The 24,311-nt window shown below is 44.9% G+C and overlaps 1 protein-coding gene across 4 annotated transcripts in view; it reads right to left on the bottom strand.

The window, feature by feature from the left end:
• USP31 (ubiquitin specific peptidase 31) overlaps positions 1 to 24,311 on the bottom strand; it is a 119,945-nt gene that overhangs the window by 34,545 nt on the left and 61,089 nt on the right. For 2 of the 4 annotated variants that reach the window (XM_060125173.1, XM_060125174.1), the window contains exons 14-16: positions 21,490 to 21,648; positions 19,773 to 19,925; positions 16,597 to 17,858 (exon numbers count right to left, since the gene is read on the bottom strand). In XM_060125173.1, the coding sequence (XP_059981156.1) occupies positions 16,597 to 17,858; positions 19,773 to 19,925; positions 21,490 to 21,648 (1,574 nt within the window). Of the gene's footprint in view, positions 1 to 9,505; positions 17,859 to 19,772; positions 19,926 to 21,489; positions 21,649 to 24,311 lie in introns of those variants that run through there. The other 2 variants (XM_060125171.1, XM_060125172.1) reach the window with 2 other exon arrangements.

Genomic DNA, 24,311 nt, shown 5'->3' on the forward strand with positions numbered 1-24,311 from the left:
GGAGCGTCTCTGTCCCAGCCTGCTCTCTGACGACCCTCTCGGGGGCTGCCTTCTCGTTCTCTAAGCCCAGGATGGTACAGCCAAGACTGGTCAACTCGTCACCCAGCTCTGACCACAGCCCCTTCTGCTGCTCCCACTGGGGTGGGGAGGAGGGTCAGCACACTCCAGACACACGGCCTGAGCTACTGCACAGAGGCAGGCTCTCTGCCCTCAGCCTGAAGGGAGGGTCTGGCTGCTGAAGCCCCATGAGTCCAGACACGCAGGCTTGGGAGACGGCAGTCAGGGAACACAAGAGTGGTTGTTCAGTAGAAAGCACCGCGCGTGTCGCCCCTGTTATTCCCTTTCTGCACTGTCACTCTGACAAGCTCTGACACAGGGGCATTAATTTTTCATGCCACCCTGCCGCAGACACACAGATTTGTTCGGAGCGCCGACATACGAAATCCAAATGTGGCTGGAAGCCCAGGGCTCAGATGCTGAGACCACAGGTCACACATCCTGCTCCCGCCTCATCCACCTGTCCTGCGACACCTGCAGCCGCCGCTTTACATCTGCCACATCCCGTGGCGCCGAGGAACCAAAGGTGACTGGCGAGGAGAGGGAATACAATATTCTCAGTGGGTAGCAGGAAAGTTGACTAAGAAAAATTCACTCCCTCAGTGCGATTTCTGATCTCATGTTTATCTTCATTTGAACCATCCTGGGTAGATGTGTTTTAATTGCAAGCCACTTCCATTCTTTTTCCAGAAGCAGGCAGGGCATAAACTATAAAATAAATAAATGATTAAGGAACATCTAATTATTGTTATTAGTTTCTTACTTGAAGGTGCTTCTAAGCTGCTTCTTATTAAAGTCATTCATCAAGGAGCCACTGTGCCCTTTCTGGAGGCGCTGCTCCCAGGACTGACACAAGGCTCGCTGTCTCACAAAACCCGCGCTGCTTAATAAACAAGAGAATATTGATGGCTGTGAATTCTTCCCTCAGCCTAAATTCCAGCTTGATGGATTGATGCTTCCTAAACATGGAGAATATTTCTCCGGCCATTCATCAGCCCCACCACAAATACAGGTGTCAGCACGAACAGACGTCAGCCTCTAACTGTCTCCCGCAGAGCAGACGTGGAGAAAAAGCCTGCATTCCCACAAAGGGATCTCATCAATTTTTCACGTGCTGCAGTCCCTTGACTTATTAAATATTTATAACAATGTCACTATTTACCAAACAAGCTACCAGGCTGTGTCCGAGGCCCCCAGAGCCAGACTCCTTTGTGTACAGAGCAGGGACCACCCTCTGGCTCCCTTCTTCCTTTGGAGAACCTTCTTAGTAGAGGCCGTTGGGTTTGGCAGACAGATTTCTCTGCCTTCCTGCACAAACGCCTCTGTAGGTTCTCCCTAGGCTTTGGTAGAGGGAACTGCGGGGCCGGAGGAGCATCACCCTGCTGGAGACCAAAGCATGAAGAAGCTAAGGTGTCGTGAGTGGGGACTCCCACAGGGGGCCCCCTTGCCATTTCGCCATCCTTGCCACGCTGACCTCACCTTTCCCCTGATCTGCTCCCCATGGCACTCTCTCTATCTGAGGCCACGGTCCAGAGCTCTAATGCTTCCAGGTAATCATGGCAGATTATGTCTCCAGGCAAGAGACAAAGAATTCATTGGCTCCACAGAGATTAACTGAGCACCTGCAGGTGTAGGGCGCTGCCTTGGATGCTGGGGATGATGCAATGCGGCAGACATGGGGCTATCTCCCCAGTACTCATCCCCCACAAGTTTCTTCTCTGCCAGAGTCCATCCTTCCAACCCCCAACACTGGCTGGAAATGCCAGTTACTCACTTCCTTTGCTTTCCTTGCAACTTGGTCACAGGCAGGTAACCAAGATCCTGGTCGATGGGATCTGAGGGGAGGTTTTCAGAGAGCAGGGGGTCGATCTGAGAAACATTCCCTACCTGGGCAGAGAAAGGCCCTGTCTTTTTCAACTGGATGTCGTCACTGAAGGCCAAATCCGAGGACACAGGCTAACCTGCTGAGAACAGCAGAGGGAAGAGCCTTGGTCCTGGCTGACTCTGTTGAGGCACTGAAAACCCTGCACCTGCCCTGTTTCCGGACTTCCTGTTAAGTGAGGTTTTTAAGACGTCTTTCTTTCACCACTAGAATACCCCAGTAATAAAAAAAATTGTTGCAGGCCAGATCCACTACTGGATGCTAAAATTAGTAGGCCAAAGGAGGAGAGACAATATTTGCATAATCTAACATTACCTCCCCAAGACATTTATTAAGTTCATAGGGAAAAATAGTAACTTTACAGTGGAGAAACCCAGAAGACACCACCTTAACCAAATGGCCAAGGTTTTAACATCACCAGTAATAAGACCTATCAATGTCACATTCTCCCTCTGATGCACTGCTTTTGGGATATTCTTGCCGAAAAATGCAAAACCTCAATCTAACCATGACAAAGCATGAACTAAATCCAAACTGAGACACATTCTACATAATAACTGGTTCATACTCTTCAACACTGTCAAGTTCATAAAAGAGTGAGGGGCTGTCAATTTGGAGGACCTAAGGAGACATGTCACTTAAATGTAACGTGGGATCTGGGGTTGGTTTCTGGAACAGAAAAAAAGACATTAGTGGACAAACTGGTAAAATCCAGATAAACTCTGTAGTTTAGTTAATAGTATTATACCAATGTTGAGTTTTAATCAGTATTATGGTCCTGCAGTATGCTGACATTAGGGGCAGCTGAGCAGAGTACATGGTAATCCTCTGAACTAGTTTTGCAACTTTTCTATAAGTATAAAATTATTTTTTTTAAGTTTCAAAAAATTAAGCCAAGGACACTCTCCTAAATTCTGTTTCCAAAAAGTAGCAATTTCCTTAATTCCTGAATTTGCTGTAGTAAAAAATTACTCAGAGATTACACACAAAACAGGACTTTATACAGTGTAGAAGGATTCCCCTTCTGGTAACTGCATTACTAAATGCAGTTGAATATGTTAATTATTCAATTCCCTTATTTAATATAGTGTAGGGTATTGGAGTAATAATGTAAAAAAACACAGGTTTTGAAGTAGCAGGCCTAGGTTCATATCCAAGAGGTACCACTAATGACTGGTGTGATTTTTAGGTAAGTTATTTTCTCTCTCTGCACCTCAGTATACATATGTATAACACTGAAATAGTGGAGCCTACTTTGTTTGGACATTTTGTTCCTTAGAGCTGAGAACACCCAAAATGACTTAAGTAACGGAGCAAAGACAGACAAAGACTCTGATCTCATGGTAACTATGTTTTGATGGGGCAGACTCATGATAAACTAGTGCTAGTGAATAAATAGAGTTTCATAGGTTTGTTTTATATATCTGTGACTATTTCTGTTTTGTGAATAAGTTCATTTGTATTATTTTTTTAGATTCCACATATAAGCAATATCCTATGATATTTATCTTTCTCTGACTTACTTCACTCAGTATGACAATATCTAGGTGCATCCCTGTTGCTGCAAGTGACATTATTTCATTCTTTTTAGGGGGTAAGGAGGGGGAGGGATAAATTGGGAGATGGGGATTGACACATACACACTACTATATATAAAATAGATAACTAATAAGGACCTACTATGTAGCACAGGGAATTCCACTCAACACTCTGTAATGGCCTATATGGGAAAAGAATCTAAAAAAGAGTGGATATATGTACATGTATAACTGAATCACTTTGCTGTACACCTGAAACTAACAACTAACACAACATTGTAAGTCAACTATACTCGAATAAAAATTAAAAAAAAAAAAAGAATTTCAGAGACTGAGGAGTGTTATGAAAATACAACAGGGAAATGAAATAAATAATGACTGCAGAGCTCTATTTACAATAGCCAGGACATGGAAGCAACCTAAGTGTCCATCAACAGATGAACAGATAAAGAAGATGTGGCACATATATACAATGGAATATTACTCAGCCATAAAAAGAAATGAAATTGAGTTATTTGTAGTGAGGTGGATGGACCTAAAGACTGTCATACAGAGTGAAGTAAGTCAGAAAGAGAAAAACAAATACCGTGTGTTAACACATATATATGGAATCTAAAAAAAAAAAATGGTTCTGAAGAACCTAGGGGCAGGACAGGAATAAAGATGCAGACGTAGAGGGCTTCCCTGGTGGCGCAGTGGTTTAAGAGTCCGCCTGCCAGTGCAGGGGACACAGGTTCGAGCCCGGGTCCAGGAAGATCCCACATGTCGCAGAGCAACTAAGCCCATGTGCCACAACTACTGGGCCTGTGCTCTACAGCCCGCGAGCCACAACTACTGAAGCCTGCGTGCCACAACTACTGAAGCCCGCGTGCCTAGAGCCCGTGCTCTGCAATGGGGGAGGCCACTGCAATGAGAAGCCCACGCACCGCAATAAGGAGTAGCCCCCAATCACTGCAACTGGAGAAAGCCCGCCCACAGCAACGAGGACCCAACGCAGCCAAAAAAAAAAAAAAAAATCTTTGGAAAAAAAAAGATGCAGACGTAGAGAATGGACCTGAGGACACGGGGAGGGGGAAGGGTAAGCCAGGACAAAGTGAGAGAGTGGCATGGACATGTATACACTACCAAATGTAAAATAGATAGCTAGTGGGAAGCAGCCGCATGGCACAGGGAGATCAGCTCAGTGCTTTGTGACCACCTAGAGGGGTGGGATAGGGAGGGTGGGAGGGAGACGCAAGAGAGAGGGGATATGGGGATATATGTATACATATAGCTGATTCACTTTGTTATACAGCAGAAACTAACACAACATGGTAAAGCAATTATACTCCAATAAAGATGTATACTCCAATAAACAACAACAACAAAAAGTGACTGCAGAGCTGGGCAACGACTCTGGATACGGGGGTCCAGAGAGGACGTCCTGGGGTTCCATTTGAGATGAGAAAGGACTTGCCACATGAACATGCAGGGGAAGAGCATTCCGGGCAGAGGAAACAGCAAGTGCAAGGCCCTGTGGTCAAGACACTCAGGCGGCTTCTGTGCCTGCAGTGAAGGAGAGCGGCATAGGATGGGGCTGGAGAAGTGGGCAGATTTATTTAAGAGGCTGATGCAGAAGCCCAGTCAAGATACTACAGAGCCTTGGACCTGACTCAGGTGTCATCAGGGGAAAGAAAGAAAAGTGGGCAGGACATAATTGGGGAAGTAGGCTTGGACAGGGCTTGCAAATGGATTAGATGTAAGGATGGGGGCTGAGAGGAAAAGCAGCGTCAAGGATGGATCCCTGGCTTCTGGACTGAGCGACTAGAGTGGATGGTGATGCCACTTACTGAGCCCTAGAAGGGGATGGGAAAATGGATCAGAAGCAATATTTAAAGAGTTAATGGCTGAAAACTTTCCCAAGACTGATTCATGAAGTGCAGGATAGAAACAAACAAAACAATAACCCCACCCTAGGCCCATCATAATGAAACTGATGAAAAACAAAGAGAGGCATCTTCAAAGCATTTAGAAAAAATAAAACACCTTCAAAGGAACTGACTTATCAACAGAAATAATAAAAAGCAAAAGACCATGGAATGAAAATGAAAGAAAATAACTTGCAACCTAGAATTCTATTCCCAGTGAAAATACCCTTCAAAGGCAAAATAAAGACATTTCCAATCACCTAAAAACTAAGAGAATGCATCATTAGCACGGGCTTGAAAAAGAAACACTACAGGGAATTCTTCAGGAAGAAGGAAAATGATCACAGAAGAAATACTGAAATGCAGGAAGGAATGCAGAGCAATGGAAAGTAAATATCTTGTAAAAAAGTAAAAAAATATCTTGTAAAAAAGTAAAAAACTCCATACGAATATTGACTTCTAACATTAATAATAATAATTTAGTTATGACATCTAACATTAATAATAATAATGTTAGTTACATGAGTTATATATACAGTCATCCCTCAGTATCATGGGAGACTGGTTCCAGGACCTCCCACACCCCGTGAAGACCCGAATCCAAGGATGCTCGAGTCCAGGGATGGCGTCGTACAGCTGGCCTCCATATCCACGGATTCTGCATACGTGCATTCAACCAACTGTGATATGGAACCTGCAGATAGGGAGGGCTGACTGTATATGTGTGTTAAATACACATAGAATTCGAATACACAACAAACAGCAAATGGCAGAAAGGGTAAAATGGAATTAAAGTGTTCTAAGACTCTGAAGGGGTAAAAATTACTAGTTTTTCTTAGACTCCTATAAATCAAGAATGCACGTTGAAATCACAAGGATAACCACTGAAAGAGGAGGAAAAGAATGAATAACAAACAGAGGTGAAAAACTGGAATTTAAAAAAACGACTGATCTAAAAGAAAGAAGAGAAAAGGAAATATAAAACGGGTGGGATAAATATTAAAGAGACAGTGAGATAGTATTATAGATGAAACTAAATACATTAGTGATTATATAAAATGTAAATAAACCAAGCACCCCAATTAAGCCTCCCAACGATCATATAGATACCATTAGACACACGGGACAGGTGAAGAATTTGAGGCACAGGGAAGTTAAGTAACCTGTCCAAGGTTGCCCAGCTAGGAAGTCATGGTACCAGGATTCGAACCTAGCAGCCTGCCCTCAGGGCCTCTGTCCACCTAACACTGCTTTAGGTCAGCCCTTCCACCGGGCTCTACCCAGATTCCTGCAACAAGTTCCTAACCAGGGCTCGCTGGTGCTACATCGTTGCCATGGTGACCATGCTACGTCACAAACTGGATCTCATCTCTCTCCCAAATTAAAATCTCTTCCTGGATTCTCATTTACCTCAGGACAAATGTGTAAGGTCAAAAAAGGTCCTTCCAGACGAAGCCTCTGCCAACTCCCTCTCCCTTCATCCACCAAGTCCTGCCTTCCTGTCCTACGTTCCAGGAAGATTGGACTCCTGGGGTTTCCAGAAAGTACAAGCAGTTTCCCCAGCCTGGAATGTATGAGTCATGCTCCAATGCCCCCTCCTCTGTAGAGCTCCCAGGAAGGTCAGGGTCAGCCCCCCCTGCCCATCCCCTAAGCCCTTTCCCTGTGCCACACACTGTGCTGAATGCTTTACAGGAATCATTCCCATTTAACCCTCACAACTCCATGATGCAAGGACCATCATTCTTTATCTTCTAGATAGGAAGGCAGAAAGGCTAAGTGGATTACCCAAGCAAATCCATTAATCCAGTTAGTAAATATTTACTTAGTAACTGTCGTGGGCCTGGCACTCTCCTAGGTGGTGGGAAGAGAGCAGCACGCTGAACAAACAGCCCTGCCCTCCTGTGAGCATATACACCATAGGTGTGTGGTATACATTGCATATATATTGTATAGATGCTGTGGTTGTTGGTACTAAGTGATATGAAGAAAATGAAGTAGGGAGGAGGGAGAGAATGTGAAGCTGGCTGCAGTGTTTTTTTAAAAGGTGGCCAGGGGAGGCCTGAGACGCTGACATCTGAGCAAAGGCACAGGAGAGAGAAGGGAATGAGCCATGGGGCATCTCAGAGACAAGGTTTCTGAGCAGAACAGCTGGAAGTGGCTGCCGGTGGGGTGGGAGATGCCTCGAGGGAGGAGCAGTGAGTGAAAGGCATGGGCAGCACACACTGAAATCCTCATTATCTACCAACCAACCTGACCCCTGACTAGACAGCGAGCCCCGCGGAGCATGGTCCTATCTCCAGACAGGAGGCATGGCTAAACGAAGAAACTTGGACTTTAATTCTGAATAAGACAGTTAAAGGGGCACCTTCCCCAACACAACCTTCTACGGATTTGGAACCCTGAGGCCAGCGCTGACCATCCTTGGGCCACACTGCGCCATTCTCTACCCTGCGCCTTCCCTTCCCCGCTCTCCGAAGGAATCTGACGCTGCATCCCTATGTCTTGGGGACAGGATCTGTACACTGTGGGCCTCCATGAAATCTTCCTAAACAAAGGAAAGGTACAGAAGGAGAGCCTGCCAGCGTCAGGGAGGCCCGATTCTAACACTGGTTTCGCTCACATTGTCTTCCCACTTTCTTGAAGAAAAACTGAGTTGTTATAAATCCAAAGAGCAAATCAAATTAATGTCACACCCCTGCACGCTCTAAGAAACAGGGTGCAAGGCTGATGGGTTATGCGGCATCATGCAAAAACCTATCCCTCTGGGAGAGGAGAGCCCTGGTCCTCTGTGTGGCAAATGTTGGCAGGGGGTGAGAAACATGGCTAAGGCCAGGCCAAGTCAAGACTGAATTCCAGAGGGTTCTACAAGAGGAAGAGAGAGGGGACCTCTACCGGATGACCCCTGTGGAGACGCCTGAGACACAGAACAGAGCCACAAAATGAAACACCGCAACATCCACCTGGGAGAATCCAGGAGCCACCTGGGAAAGACAAAGAGGATCCTGGGAAAGACAGAGAGGATCCCGGGAAAGACAGAGAGGATCCTGGGGGTTGGAGGGCAAAGGGGCGGCAACAGGCTTCAAGTCACACCCTGTGGAGTGACAGTGGCCTGGAATGACTCGCAGGACCCAGGGCAAGGGGCTTTTTCAGGCCTTTGCTTCTTCCAGGAAGACCGACAGAGGGAAACGTGTGCAGGGAGATACTGCTCGTTCAAGTATTTGAAAATAATCCTCCAAACTCTAAGGAGACAGAGTGATCCTTCAATACCTGCCTAAAAATTAAATCTATGTATTTTACGGCACGTGAACACTTTCAGACATAAATGACGCCTCTCGAATGATCAGCGTACTACACAGTTACATTCTTGAACACAATATGAAGCACAGTTTTACTACGTAAAACTAGAGAGGTATATAGTGCTGTACCTCGGGTTTTATGCATATGGTTCACACTCATCCTTGGTTCAGAACAGCCTCCCTGCCCCAACCCTAAACCGTAACACTGTGCTGTAGGAAAATAAGATCTGTCCTGTGATCTGTATTCAATTTTTAGGAAAAATGATGGCTGGTGGTACTTATCAAAACTGAAACCCATGCTCACTTTTAAGGCTCCTCAACTCGTATTTAATAAGCACTTCCACAGAGGCTAAGAACTTGGAGGCTGGACTTCTTCTAAAATACCTTTGATAATGGTGATCTCTAGTGCCCCCCAGTGGTCATAAGTGATGTGACATCCTCAACAGGGATTCCCGTTCTGAGAGGTGGTAAATTTTTGCCACCTGGAAATTTTTATCAGAACAGGATGGTTGAAAACGAAGATATCAGGGACAACAGAGGGCCCAGAAAAGAATGGTTCCTTTTATACTATTTCCTCCCATCATAAAAGTTTGGTAGAAGAGGGGAATAATACAAAGCCCATTGGAATTGAGTTAGAATGTGAGTTCTTGTCCAGTTCCATGGCCCAGGACAAATTGCATCTTGGAGAAAATGGCTATATTAATCCTTGGTTGTGAAAATTAAATAAGCACGGATGTGATTTTTTTGCTTTAAAATTTTACTTACAGGGTATCTGTATGTATCCTTCTGTAACTTGTTTTCCCTTAACACTACAATTGTAAAGCATTTTGTATTCATCAGTGTAGTACAAGTATCTGCTTAATTTCCAAGGTTAATCAACACCAAAAATACAGAGGTTGGCAAGGGGCAGAAAGAGGAATATGGCTTGAAGAGGGCATCATGTAATAAATTTATTATATTTTGTTACATTTTCCACTTTTCTCTTAATTCCAACTGTATACTATATAATCAACTGCTGTTCCAGAAATAAAACGTTTTAAACATAAAAATATAAATTCTGCTTCTTAAAAGTGCATACACTTTGAATAATAAAACATACAAATAAATAACAGAAGTCAGTGACACATCCATGCACTTGTTCTAAAATAATTTAAAATGTATGATACACTTCGTTTCCAGCCTCAAGGAAAGACATCTTGCCTTCCATATTACTGTACAACTAAAGAAAATTATACACAAATCACTATGAATGGTGCATGAACACCACCAAAGCATTTTGTATACAGTGATATGACATGCAGCTTTTAAGACAACTATAGAAATTCCAGTGTAAAAACTTAAGAGTTCAATCAAGAAACTATTTTTGTAATGGGGCTTGAATTCAATTTTAACCAGTGGTGAGAGGCACAGTTGGTGAGCAAAACTATAGGGAACATAAATGCATATTTAAAAGGCCTACAAAGAGAACTTCAGCTTCAGAAACACTGCCTTCCCCATTTGGTATAATAACACCTCACCGTTTAGAATAGCACCTAGGAAATTTCATATTGCGTTTTCACCATTACAACAGGTATCACTGCTCCAGGCGGCCCTTCTAAAGGAGCATTTCCAACTAGATTTTTATTTATATATTATTCCTTGAAATGTTGAAAACACCAGGTAAATTCTTTTTTTTGTAGGCAGCAACATGCTCAACAGGAAGGAACCACCTGAGAAGCACAGCAGCTTATTTTGAAGATGTTGTAGTGCATTCAGCTCACCACAGATTAAAATTAAATTTCATTTGCCTCCACAGGTAACATGTACTGCCAAATTTTGGGATGAATATTATTTGATTTTTTTAATTACATGAAAAAATACCGAGGGTTACTTGAAAAAAGACCCCAAATAAAATGCTTCACATTCATTTTTAAACTAAAAAAAAAAAATTCCTGAAACTACATTCTGGATAGTAGAGAGTGAGCTAAATAGGAAATTGGGCAGCAGCCTAGGGTTTGCTACTATAATTACTACAAGGTGACAATCGGTCTATCAAAATCAGGGACAGGTTTTTCAAAGCCATTGAAGGCTTTACTTCAGCATTTTCTAACTCAGAGTGACCGCCCTGCTCCCCCAAGGGTCTGGCCCTGCTGTGGCATCCGGGGGAAGGGCTCTGGGAAGGAGGCAAACCCATGGGGCACTCTGCCTGCTTCAGCAAACTAAGGACCACCGGTTCCCACCAGACGGCCAGTGCTGAGGCACACACAAAGCTCCAAGCTCCTCACATCAGAAAGGCCCCCCTGATTTCAAACAGGAGGTTGATCAGTAGCTCTCAATCTCTTTTTTTTTCTTTTCTCTCCAAAGCAACAGAGAAGTCTGAGTCACTCCTGAGTACTTCATACGGCAGTGATTCTCGCCATAGTTCTCAGCAAAGGAAGGGCGTATCACAGTGGTTCTCAATTCTGACTGCAAATTAGAAATATCTCGGAGCTTTCAATATAAATATGGTAATTCCTGGGACCTGCCCCTACACTAAGTATATCAAAAGCTTGGGAGTGGGACCCAGGCATTTTTAAAAGTTCCCTAGAAGAGTCTAGTGAACACTGGCTATCAGAATCTCAGACGAGTCATTCAGAAGAGGCTTGACAGAATCCTGGGGAGAGCACACGTGGGAGATTTGAAAAAGCCTCCCCAGTCTGCTATGGATCTCCCTTCTCCCCCAAACTGGGAAACACGGGTCTTAGACGAATGTGAGATGGCTCTAGAACCTACCCCACTGTCAATGCTACTGTAAACTCCACAGCTTAGTCTCACTGTGACCAGGAGCTGGGAAGCTCCAAAGCTTTCCAGAACAGCTCAAGTCTCTACAAAAGTGTTTTAAAATTGTTGGCAGTTTTAGAAGCCACATTCTTCCCTTGTGACCACAATGGAACCCTAAAAGATATAAAAAATTAAGATCTATAGAAAATGGCAGGTTATTTTTAGAACAAAATACTTCAGGAAAGTCTTCAGACTAAATACGGTATATAAACCAATGAGTGTTCAACATACCCATTTCCACTCCTGCTTGCACAATACTTATTTTACATACAATTTTGCCAATGATCAAAAAAAAAAAAAAAAAAGAAAAACCGGCAAAGAGAAACACGTGCAAAGCAAGATATCACATTCATGTTCTTTGACACTGATTAAGCCACATTTTAAAAATTACAAATTCAAAAATAGAGCTCCATAATCTAAGAATTGTGTTGTGTGGGTTTTTTTTTTTTAAACTTATGTTGAGTGTTAAATAGTCTGTATTTTTTTATTAGTTGCTTGCATAGGCAGTAAGAGCATGCTTTCTGGGTTAGATGGAGGCCATGCAAAATTATTTTCATTATTTGGGGGAAAAATGATTGGTCATGCTTAAAATGCAGCTGCAAAAAACACTTTGGGAGTTGATCAAAAGGCAGTATGAGACTGAGTGTTCATTTAAATAAAAGCATGGGATTCCCCCCCAAAATATGTAGTCAGGTTTAGCAACAACATACCCTTTGTGAAATTGCAGACAGACAGCCTGTACAGTAACAGCTATTTTCTGTGTTTATGTTTATGTTTATGATATAGGCACTGGTTTGTCAGCAAGTTTTGCTCTTCTCAATTCCAAATAATACAAAGTTCAACACACCTCACAGAATACGTTTTATTGAAACTGTGCTTATGGTTTGCATACTATCTCAAAAATCCAACCCGGAGACACTAATTATCTTTGCATCCAATAATTATTATAACCTACACAGGAAACAGTATCTTCAGCTGTTCGGTAATTTGTCAGAATGAAATTTAACGTCGGATGTCAATCTACTTTTTAAAGCATGTTTATTTGAAAAAAATGAGCTTTGTTCACAGCTCTTCTCTGTTCCTTTTTTCCTAAAGGCTGCCACCTGTTTCCTTCACGTTCTGCTCCTGTTTTTTCAGGACAGGTACTTTAGAGGGATGACAATTTCTCTCCCCACCCACCCCCCAAAATCCCCACATCCATCTCATACAAATGCGGACGACCGAATTCTAATGAAAACTGACTCTGTCATGGGTTTCCACATCCCTAAGTAGTAGAGACAGCACAGTCTGAAAAAGAGGACGTGACAATAAAATGTCTCCAAAGATGAAGAAGGCCACTTTTGGTTTCCAGAACAGAACAGACTTGCTCACGAGGCCCACAGGCTCAGCTGACCACCAGGATCCACTTGATCTTTCTGTCGGGAGGACTGTCGCTCCATCTAGGACATCACTGGCATCCCCTGGTTCATCAGCTGTGCTCCCAGGGCTCCTCAGCTACAGCAAACTCTCGAAGCTCTCAGCTTGCCTTTACAAGCAAAGCAGGCCCTCAACGAATGTTTGCAGAACGAATAAATGAACGAATGAATGACGAAAGAATGATTACAGAAGAGGTCAGAGCAGCCTCACAGACATTAACAACATTTTACCATGTCACAAATACTCCCATATTTCTATTGGTCCAGAGGAGCATTACTTACTTTCAGTTAGGCTGCTTTTAGGATAAGAAAACACAAAAAAGGTGGGAGACGGTCTTGAGATGATATGAGCTTAACAGTTTCTTTGTGCTTCCACATTATATAAGGGATTACAAAGGCAAGGTGTAGGGCTGTCCTACGGAATGATACAGACTCAGCGCACTCGATGTTTATGGGAAAAGAAATCAAGAATAAAGTTTTTTAAAAGCAAACAAACATTACAGATGCAACGCTACTGTTAGTGATTATTTTGTGCCTACCAGGAAATGACTAATCAGGCCCACCTGGTTGTCAACAAGGAACCCAGGTCTACCATCCTCAGCAGGTGATTTTTAACCCCAAAACACATACAAGCTCATTGTACCAAACATCACTGGGAAAAGAAAAAACAAAACACCAAGTCACTAACTCTACCAAAGAACTGAACTGAACCAAGTCATAATTTTCCCATAGGGTACTTCACACCACAAAGAGCACCTCCAAACTTTGGGGCAAAATATCCTTTTCTGTGGCTTAAAGGTTGCAACCTAATAATTAAGAATAAAGTTTTCATTGTTTACCAAGCACAGAAATATAATAGCCTAAAGATGCCTAAACAGTGTCATAATACTTCCTGATTTTTTTCCATTTAAATCTGAAACAAGAACTAAACTCCACAGACATAAGTTTATAGATACGGAAAATTTATTTCTAGATCCCATGGAAATTTAATGGAGTTCGTAGAGTTGTTGTGTTTTTTCTCTTAAAGACACTAGACATAACAGAAAATCCATTCCTGGAGGACTCAAAGAGTAAAAATACTTACCACTGTGAAAATTAAACTAGATTCTAATTAATGCTTAACTGTTTACAGCCCCCAAAAAAGTGTTAGTGTAGTCAAACTATGATTCTAAGACTGTTTCAGAGCTTCAGATAGGAGATTTCAAACGAGATTTACCTATTAAAGAAAGATGAGAGAGTCAAACACTCAATTCCGGATATTGACAACCCCACATTTGGTGCATCTTTTTAGGAAATAAAAGTGATACAGGAAAACTCGAAGTGGCTATACACGGATCAGGCTGTCAATGTGCCGTTGGACGCCAACAACAAGATCAAAGGCAGTCACAGCCCAGCAGGGGAGAGTAAGGCTGCTTTGGGAAACCAGACGTCTGTACGGTGAAACGAGGACACCAAGCAAAGTGGTGAGTCAGGATCGAGTGCAATGGGCGACAGGCTCACAGTAAGTGAATTTCATGGAGCACTAGTGTAACTCTCACAAGGCTGAACGTGTAGGTCTTAAAACACTGCAAGGGTCTAAAATTCCAGCGACCCTCAACATAAATGGCCTCCAGACCTGCAAGTTACCTGCTAATGCTCAAATTAGCAGCAAAATAAAGTTAAGTAACTTACTGGAAACATTTCCCAAGAGGTATTCATAGAAAAGAAAGAAAAAAAAAGACAGGGCAGTGCAGAATTCATAGCTATGCATGTAATATGTGTTATAGTCACTTCACACAGAGCAATACTGAAAAGGGAGATTATAAATGGATCTGTGCACAGAGTTCAGGAAGAACCTGAAGAGTCCATGACTTAAAAAAAAGTTAATATGTAAAAGCATATAAACTTAGCATGCTGTATTTCATGGCAAAGTGACAAATGCTATTCAAAGAGAATTGGAACTATGACTCTCTTGACATTTAAAAAAAGTGAAAAAGAAAAAAAAAGCACAAAATTCCAGAATACCTCCTAAAAGCCTGAAATTTTATATATATATATATATATATATATATATATAATTTTGCTTATCTTTGGATTTCTGTGAGGTTCCCTTTTTTTGCTAAACAAGAAATGCAACTTGCACTGACAATGCCAGATGGAACATGCTCCATCCTGCTTGTGAGTTTCTGGGTAAGAGATTAAATCTTCAGCACAAAGAAGAAATAAATGAGTTCCTGAAAAACAGTCACAACTAAGACTGACAGGCAGGACCAGAAGTGTGCATATAACACTTTGTCACACATCGTTCTAACATACCATCACTAACTGCTGGCATTAGGCAACTTCTTTCCTCTCCAAATTACAAGATGAGGAAACAAAGGCATGCACACACGGTGCAGCGTGGAGCTTTCAACTTCTAACGTGGAAAAAAGCAACACCAGAGAAGGAAAATGGCAGATTTATGCATCCAGTTTAGAAACCATTTTTTTTCTCCAGGACTCTTTCAAAGGTATTAACTGCTCTACTACACTTCAAAATCCCAATGACCTTAGCTCGCAAATTGACAAGGAAAAAAAGAATTTAACGACTAGTGACTGGCTTTCCAGCTATCCAGTTTGCCACCTCTTAGGACATACCCCAAGGGTCAAGACAGCTTATGGTACAGACATCTTTGCAGATATGAAGGTGGTGAAGGACTTCATTTCTACCTCTAAAAACTTCTATCTGTGGCAGTAGGAGAAATGACAGCCACCCACAGGCCACCTTCTTCTTCGATCCTTTCACTGATGTACGCACCCATCCTAGACTAGCTGAGTATATACCTGAGAAACATTAAATGTGTTAAAATATTGCCCTTTACAAAGACTGGTAGATGGGGCCAAAGTGCAGAAAGCGACAGTCTTCCCTCGGTTTGTTTCACTGTTAGTGTCACAGTTTTTAGAGCTTCCGGTGCCACACGACAATCCGCACGCAGTGAGGACAAATTCCGCTCAGATGAGACCCAAGTCAAATAATTCATCCTTCTACAGAGCACGCTAACGACAGCTTAACTGGGTCACAGGTTTCAATTCCCTAGTGTCCAACGAAAGTCATTAGAGTTCTCTAGAAAGAAATATGTACAGTTGCTAAAGGGACCGTCCAGGGTATCGTCTGCAATTATTCCAGTTAACTGGGTATCAATGCTTTGCCTATGGCTGTTATTTGGTTCAATGGCAGAATAAGGCGATGCTTTTAACAATTTGCAATTGAATTCTACACACACACACACACACACACACACACACACACACACACACACACACACGTACGTCAGGCACGTGACCCAAAAAATACAAAACAAAAGCATAGAGGGCTTTGGTGGGAGGGAAGGGGTTCTAAATAAATTAACATCTTTACAGATAAAACACTTGGATTGCAGAAATATCACTGAGGTTTTTGAGAAGGCCGTGCATTGGTTTGCATGCTAGAAGGTAACTTTTTTGAGGATTTCTCAGCAGACTGCCTGCAACCAGGAGACGAGGGCACTCCAGAATCTGGCTGGGAAGACTTGGATTTGCGAGCGGACAGCAGGGAATGTTTAGCAGAAGCAGGGTCCTTGGAGGCAAGCTGCTCTTTTCCAACTGCATTCACATTTGGCTGCTGGGAGCCCAGCGCCTGGGAGCCTTTCTCTGCCTTGTCATCCACTGCACTCTTAGAGACGGACTTGACTGAGCTCCCACCCACCTTCTTGGACAACAAGGTTGTCTTGCCAAGATCCGTCGACCGCCGGGTTTCCTTCTGTCTCAAGGCTGACTTGAAGAAGGACAGCCCCTTGTCCTCCGACTTGCTGTCCCTCTTCAGACCGGCCTTCATGTTCATGCTGGGGGAGCGCAGGCTGGCCATGGAGGAGCTGCGGACGTGCTTTCCGTCCCCCCTGCCGTCCCCGGCTCTGGCCTGGCTCACGCGAGGCGAACTGGGTTTGGGGCTGGAGGTGACGCTGGCTCTGTCGGAAACCAGGCTCTGCCTGGAGCCCTCTCTGCTTAAGCTCCTGTCTGAAGTCCTGCTCTTCCCAGGAGGGAAGGGGCCCCTCGGGGCAGGGCCTGAGGCTTTTTTGGCGGATGAGGAGGAAGCACTGTCAGCGAGGGAAGGAGCTGACTTCTGCTTCTGGAGCGAAGGAGATGACACGGAGTCCTGGGACTTGGGGGAGGACTCCTTTTGGCGGGCAGGGGAGGAATGCCGTCCACTGGCCCTGGAAGAAGAATCGGCTTTGCTTCGGGAGCGGGAGGGCTTTACAGACACTTTTACAGGAACTGGAGAAGAAGGGGACGTACTGGAAAGAGATGATTCCTGGCTGGCCAAGACTGGTCTCCCCTTCCGCAAGCTTCTGTTTGGCTCAGGAGCGCCTCTGGAGCCGGGGGATCTGCTGGCTGTGCTCTCCGATTTCTTTGCGAGGGAGTCTGGCTGGCTTGGAGGTTTCACCTCTTTGACTGGAGAGCTGTCTACAGAATCGCTCTGATCCACATAAGCAATCTGGTTATTGTTATCAAATGGACCCGATATGGGGGGCAATGGATCCCCTTGTACTGAGCTTTTGCTCTGTGTGTCTACAACACTGGAGTTCAACTTGCGGGTGTCTGACTCGTCTTTGAACACACCTTCCATGACAGCCAGAGGGGCCCGACCCACAGCCTTGTGCTCCCGTCGACTGTGACTGTCGCTTGAGTCCTGGTAACTGCTGGACAGGTTCCTCAAGCTACCAAAGCAAGAGATGGAAACCTTGTCGTCCACTGCTTCCCCGATCTTCTCCAAGGTGGAGGCGGAGGTGTGAATCGGAGAGTCCCCTGAGAAGCGGGAAGGGGAACTGGAACGCATCTGCAGCTTAGCAGACAGGGACCAGGAAGGTCTGATGCAATTTTCATTGACGGCCAAGGGGCTGGTGACAGAAGATCTGGATGACAAGCTCTGGCGCTGGACGCTTCTCACGAACGGTCGAGTTGAGAAACCTCCTGAATGCAGCAAAGAGAGTGTCGTTAAGCTAAACCTACCAAATGTCCTTACTAGGACCTCCATCTAAGACGGCAGGAAATCAAGGGGTCTGGGGTCAAGGAGTAGTCATGTGAGTTTAACTCTTCTGAGCCCAGTTCCTTTACCTATGAAATATGGGCATTCTAACTTGGGGATCAGCAAACCACCTTCCTGCTCGACATCAGGGGTCAGCAGACTTTTCCTCTAAAGGCCCAGACAGTAAATATTTTAGGCTTTGTAGGCCAGCTGCTCAACTCTGCCACCCTAGTGCGAAAGCAGCCGCAGGCAACACAAACAAATGGGCGTGGCTGTGTTCCAATAAAACTTTTTTTTTTTTACACAAATAAAGGCAGGGGCCGTATTTGGCCTGTGGGCTATAGTCTGCTGACCCTTGTTGTAACTCACAGAGCTACTATGAGAATTAAATAAAATCTTAAAAGTCCTGTGCCCAGCAAGGCACCTGGCACTGCACAGCTGCTCAATAAATGTGAGCTACTTCATTTACAGCTTCTTCGTCCTATTAAGAACACTGGGGCCCACAGCAGTGCAGTCCTTGCCCAAGATCACACAAACAGAGGCAGAGCTAACACCAGAACCGCAACCCCTTCCCCCCAACTCAATGCCACAGGTAGGCGGGCCTGTAATCGTTGACTATGAAAGCAATCAGTGGAAAGCCTCCAAGGAAAACATTCATAATTAGAACACTATACTCCTATTTTAAGTGACTTAAAACTTCCACAGAAAATATTCTAAATTAAATTCTCCACACACTTGATGCTGTAGCTGTGGTATTAATAAAACTCTGTTTGGATGAGATCCTAAGAGATAGGCCCTGTTCTGTGGGCACCACCCAGCACCACTGCACGATGATGGTGCTGATATCGATTTCGCCAACTACACCGTTTAAAAACAGACCGGAGCCAAACCACATCTAGGCTTACTGTTAAAACAACAGTGAATTCTAGGTTTAAAGGCTGTGTTGAAAATAACCTCTAAATAATTAACAAGCCAAGGTTCACTGGTCAGTTTTTCATAAAATGTCAGGAGCTACAGACAGGAGCTTCACAGTTACAGCCCAAGACTCTTTTTCTACAAAAAAAGAAGCAACAGCCAGAAGCAGAGGTAGAGCTGGAGCTGCGACAGAGCTTTCGTCTGGCCTGCCTCTTCCAGCCTCCTGAGCGCCACTAGGAGCGGCTACTGGACGTGATGGAACTGCTGACCACAGAATGAGGCTTGCTGGGGGATGAGTCACTGTCCTCGTTATAGAAGCTGAGCTCACTCTCCCCTGCTCCTCCCAGCTCCCAGGGCTCCGGCTGCCCGACCCTCCCCACACCACCTGGGGTCCCTGTGAGAACCGAGGGCTGTTCCGCCACTACTCAAGCGGCAGCTGAAGGCAAAACACTGGAGCTCAATTTTTATCAGATTTTCAAAGCTTTTATACTGTGACTATCTTCAAAATTCCTAAAAACTACCTTTATGCAAAGGCAACAGCTTTTGTTCTAGATGCTCTGCACCCACAAGGGCACACCACAGATCCCTCCAGGGGAGAGAGCGTGGTGGGAAGGCGAGAAGCTGAGCGAGTCAGGAGCCTCCACGCCAGGCCCCGCACACCAGGCAGCCCTCGGCAAACCACAACCTCGCTGAGTCCCCTCACAGCTGCTCTGAAGATTTCAAACAGCGCTTTGAAAAAAAACATACATTACTGTACAGAGTTAAAGCCCCAGCCTCCACATTAGACCTTAAAAGTGGAAAACAACGGAGTGGAAGGAAGAAGTGCTAGGTCACAGAGGAAGAGCAAATGACCCTGTTATATAAAATGCTCCTCGACATGAGGGAGCCCGTGCTGTGTCCGTGAGTTGCCATTTTGGAAATCTGTCACCGAAACCCAGACCCACCATCATCTTCACTCCTTTCCCCAGTCATCTCCACAGACTCAGACAGCGAGGCTAGGGAGGTGCGTCTGGAGGAAGCTGCAGAGGTCACGCTGGCCTGCTTGCTCCCCGGGAGACGGCTCACCCAGTGTTCACACAAGGAGGAACTTGTGGAGCCTGCAGGAAAGGAAGTGGGCGCCGAGGTCAGGCCAGAATCCTGCCTGTGCCACACACGCCCTCACCAAGGGCTGCTGCCCGGGCGGCGGGGGACCTCACCGCCAGGTCAGCACTAACTCCCAGGCCCACGCTGTGCCCGCTCGAACGTCGCCTGTTGGGATGAAAAGGACAGACGCTCACACACGTTTGCAGTAATAAAATCCAAGTACAGGGATGGCTACTTCAGAACGCAAAGTCCGAGTCTTAGTGCTGGCAACAGAATGGAACAGATACAATCGTGCATATACTCATCTATTCTACAAACATTTATTAAGCACTACACCCCAGGCACTGTTCTAAGCACTTGCAGGAATACTGCTGACACAGAGGGAAAAAAAGCAAGCAGCAGTGTACGGTTATCTTCTAGGCCTGTATGGTGGAATTTTTAAATCATTTTCACAATATTAATATATAAACACACACACACATGCACACACAAGGCCACATGCCATTGTGTCCTGTCTGTTCCAGGGAGGCCCTTAAATATATATTGGAGCAACAGAAACTGCTCTTGAAATGGAGAACATGAAGACACATGACTTTCTAGAGTAGATCTCAAGAGGGTGTCATTTCTGAGCCTATCTCAGACTCTGGAAAGCACTGAGGGACGGCACTAGAGCCCTGGAGTTCCCACTTTCTGGGAACTAAGAGCAGCTACGGACAGACGGCTGTACTGGGTGGGGTTTGACTGCAGCAGGGCTCACTCTGCTTCCGTGATGCTTCCTTTTAGCGGCTTCCAACTTAGCCCTCGCACGCTTCAAGGGGAGCAGGGATTACACACACTGCCATGTCCCAATCCTCTGTCCTATTCTCTAAACTCCAACTCTGCATTAGGAAACATTCGCCCCCCGTTCGGATTGCGTGTGGCTGCACCGACGTCACGTGTGGGTACTGGTTCCTGCATGTACTAAGAAGCACAACAGGCTAGATCCCGTCAAACTAAATCCAAGCCATCTAATATTTTTACAGCCTCCCCTAACAGAATAGGCCAACCTTAGTGCAAAAAAGAACGATTTCTAATGGTGCTTTACCCTTTACCAAAGGATTTAATGCACAGTTACCTAATCTGTTTCACACAACGACCCCATGAGGCAGGTAGGATCAGTACACCCATATTACAGATGACACATATGTGGCTTGGGTGGGACACGCTCGAAGATAACCCGACCAAAATGTGGCAAAGCCAAGTCTCAGTTCTATTTCCAGTCCCTCGACTCTGAGAGCAGTGCGCTGCGCTGCTTCTTAGCTCCCTCACTCGTTTATTTACTCCGTAAGTAAACACCACGAGCGTGCTTCGAGCCAGGCTCCACTCCACCTCCACGGGAACTCCTGGTTCACAGCTGCTGGTACATTCCACCCCCATTTCCTTTAACTGCAACCATTCTGGTTTCCAGATTAAATGCAAACCTGAGAATTAATCTGATCCAACCAACAGAATCATGAGACCTCCTGGAGAAGTTCTCTGGACCATCAACTACAATTTTCTGCTCTCAAAACAAACCACCCAAGAGTAGAGTGGCCTTACCTGCCACCGAGCTGTTGGCCGACCATGACGGTATAGCTGTCCGCCTCTGGTAGAAGAGGATGTACGCCGTCTGCGTGCAGACCTCGTCTTCCGACAGCTGCTGCACGTCACTGTCGTCGAAGCAGTACCAGAGGCCGTCCACGGAGTTCTTGCAGTATGCTGCCAAAAAGAGCCCACCAGCGATCAGCACCAGGGCAGCCGCAACGGCCACTCCACTTGACCCACAGACACCATGCCTTTGGCTCATATAATTAATTCAAGAACTTTTTAAGGCTGCAGATAGTAATACAGAAAGAGGTAAGAAATCCAAATTCTAAATCACACTCAGGCAAAATGTTTCAAGAAATTCCAAACTATTCCAAATGGATGAAGTTCTATTTCATTTTCGAAAACACAATATACTTCTTTAAACCAGTGGATTTCAACCAGAGATGATTTTGCCCCAGGGGACACATTTTTGACTGTCACAACTGGGGGTGGGGGCGTGGGGAGGGTAGGATGCTAGTGCAATCTAGTGGGTAGAGACCAGGGGCGCCACTACACGTCCCACCATGTGCGGGACAGTCCCCACAATACAGAATTACCCAGCAAAAATGTTACTGTACCAGTATGCAGAAACCCTGTTTCAAGCATGTTGTAACAGTTTAGTGTTTCTTAGAGTCAGAAAACAACAGAACTAGAAATGATGATATTAATGAGAGCAGTAGCTAACATTTGTTTAGCACTTATTATGTGCATCTCATTTGATCCTATGAAATTTGTTCTATTATCATTGCCATTTTACAGAGGCTCAAAAAGATTAACCAGCTTGCCCAAGGTCATGCAGCTGGTGAAGGGCAGGGGCCAGCTCATTACAGGATTATCTAGTCCCTGAGCTTAAAGCCTTATCCCACCCTGCCTCCCTCAGAGGTAGCACAAATGATGCCTGCTGGAAGGCCCCTGGCAAACTGAGAACACTGGGGCTCATGAATGCATGCGGCCTTCCCTCCAGTCCAAACTCTAAGCTGAGATAAAAATAAAGAGCACTCAAGTACCAGCGAGGACACAGCTCAGCGTTCCTGGAGACACATCATCCTGTGAATCATCAAGGAGTGTGATAAGCTTGATCCAGAAACGTACACGTTTACAATTCTTTCTAAAAAGACCCATTTATTGGGGTGAAAATAAACGAGTGCTGGAATATTTAGCTGAACGCTGGAACAGGCTCAGTAGGGCCCCGGGGGCAGGACACATAAGGCCCCGAGTGGCACCAGGAGTGACTCCCTCGATAGGCCACAACCACTTTGCTAAGTATGGACTCCTAGGAGACGAAAGGGACCCGGAAGAGGAAGGGCTATACTTCTGCTCTTCTTTTTCCCGAAAAAGAAGAGCAGAAGAAGAACCTTTGACTGTAGGGAGGAAAGTCGTCTGCAGCTGTGGACTCACTGGAACCAGACGGCAGAGAAAGGGAGACACAAGCAGCAAATGGAGCTGGTAAAAAGCGACTGCTTGGTCAGTGGTGTCATCAGGCTTGCCGGATGAACGACCCAGCCGGTGAGGGGCTGCTATTCGGGAGCGGGAGTGGCAGGTCTGTAAGGGGGAACGCGCCCGAGAGGAGGTGACGGAGCAGCCTGTACCAGCTTCAGTCCGTTTCTCCTCAGGATGGTCTGTCCTCCGTCACGGTGTGGAAACTAAGGCAGCACAGGGACTCATGAATGGGTCAATGACGTATTTATAAAATAATTCTATGTGCTTTTCTTCCCAGCGCTATTTTCTGAAGTATTTCCTAGACCAGTGCTACTCAAATTGTGGCTCACAGACCGGTGCCAGCCCACGAGATAAGCACCACAACGAGGTAAGCATTTAAAAACATTCATAGCAACCTGATACTGTATGGTACTTTTATTGTGTTTTTGCAAAAGTACTGGTTCATGGTTCATGAAGGATTGGACATTTTAAAAAAAGGTTTAAGAAATTTTTGAAAAGGTTCCTCATCACAGATGGTTTGAGAAGCACTGTTCTAGACTCCTTACACAAGTCAGCCATACATGTACCATGTAATTATAGTTAGAACCAGTGCAAAATAAAAGAACACATTAAAATAAACACTCCAAATGAAAGCTTAAAAACAAGATCTCTTTAACTCAACAATGCTGAGGTACTTAAAATGTTCTCATCAGAAAAGCAGCCGTGTGGCCTAAGCGTGGGAAAGGGATGCTTACCACGAGCCCCTCGTCGGTAACAGGCCCCAGGAGGCAGGCACGAGCACCTCTGCCTCCCTCACATGGTCGCCAGGTTGGAATAAGGTTACCCACCTAAGGTCACAGAGCTAGGAACACGTGTCTAGCTTCTAACCCATACTCCTCTCACTAATTTGTACTGCCTCCAAGGCAGTTATGGGTTTCCGGGCACTTTCCAGAGTCTATGCTATACAAAGAGCAACATGACAGGTGAAAATCTGGCGCTGTCCGATTTTCCTCAACAATTTCTTGCTAGAAACCACACAACGTGCTCACCCATATTTTCCTGAGAAACACTGTTACACACAGGAGATTCTCTACCAAAGCTGAAGCTACATGAACGCCAACCAGTGACGCTGGCAAAGGCACTACTTCACCAGCTAATCAGTGAAATTAAATTCCCTCTAAGTCCCTTTCAGTTCTCAGAGTCCCTGAGTATATAACTCTGTGACTCAGTATCGAAGAATGCAGATATGACCGGGAATGCCACAAAAGCAAAAATCCAACTAGACACACAACACTTATTATACAAGTGGCCCCCCAAAATGTAAATACAACATAGGTAAGACACAAAATACAGTATTAAAATTTGGCTTAAACCAA

Source organism: Lagenorhynchus albirostris, chromosome 15 (assembly GCF_949774975.1).
Source record: "Lagenorhynchus albirostris chromosome 15, mLagAlb1.1, whole genome shotgun sequence".
NCBI lineage: Eukaryota > Metazoa > Chordata > Mammalia > Artiodactyla > Delphinidae > Lagenorhynchus > Lagenorhynchus albirostris.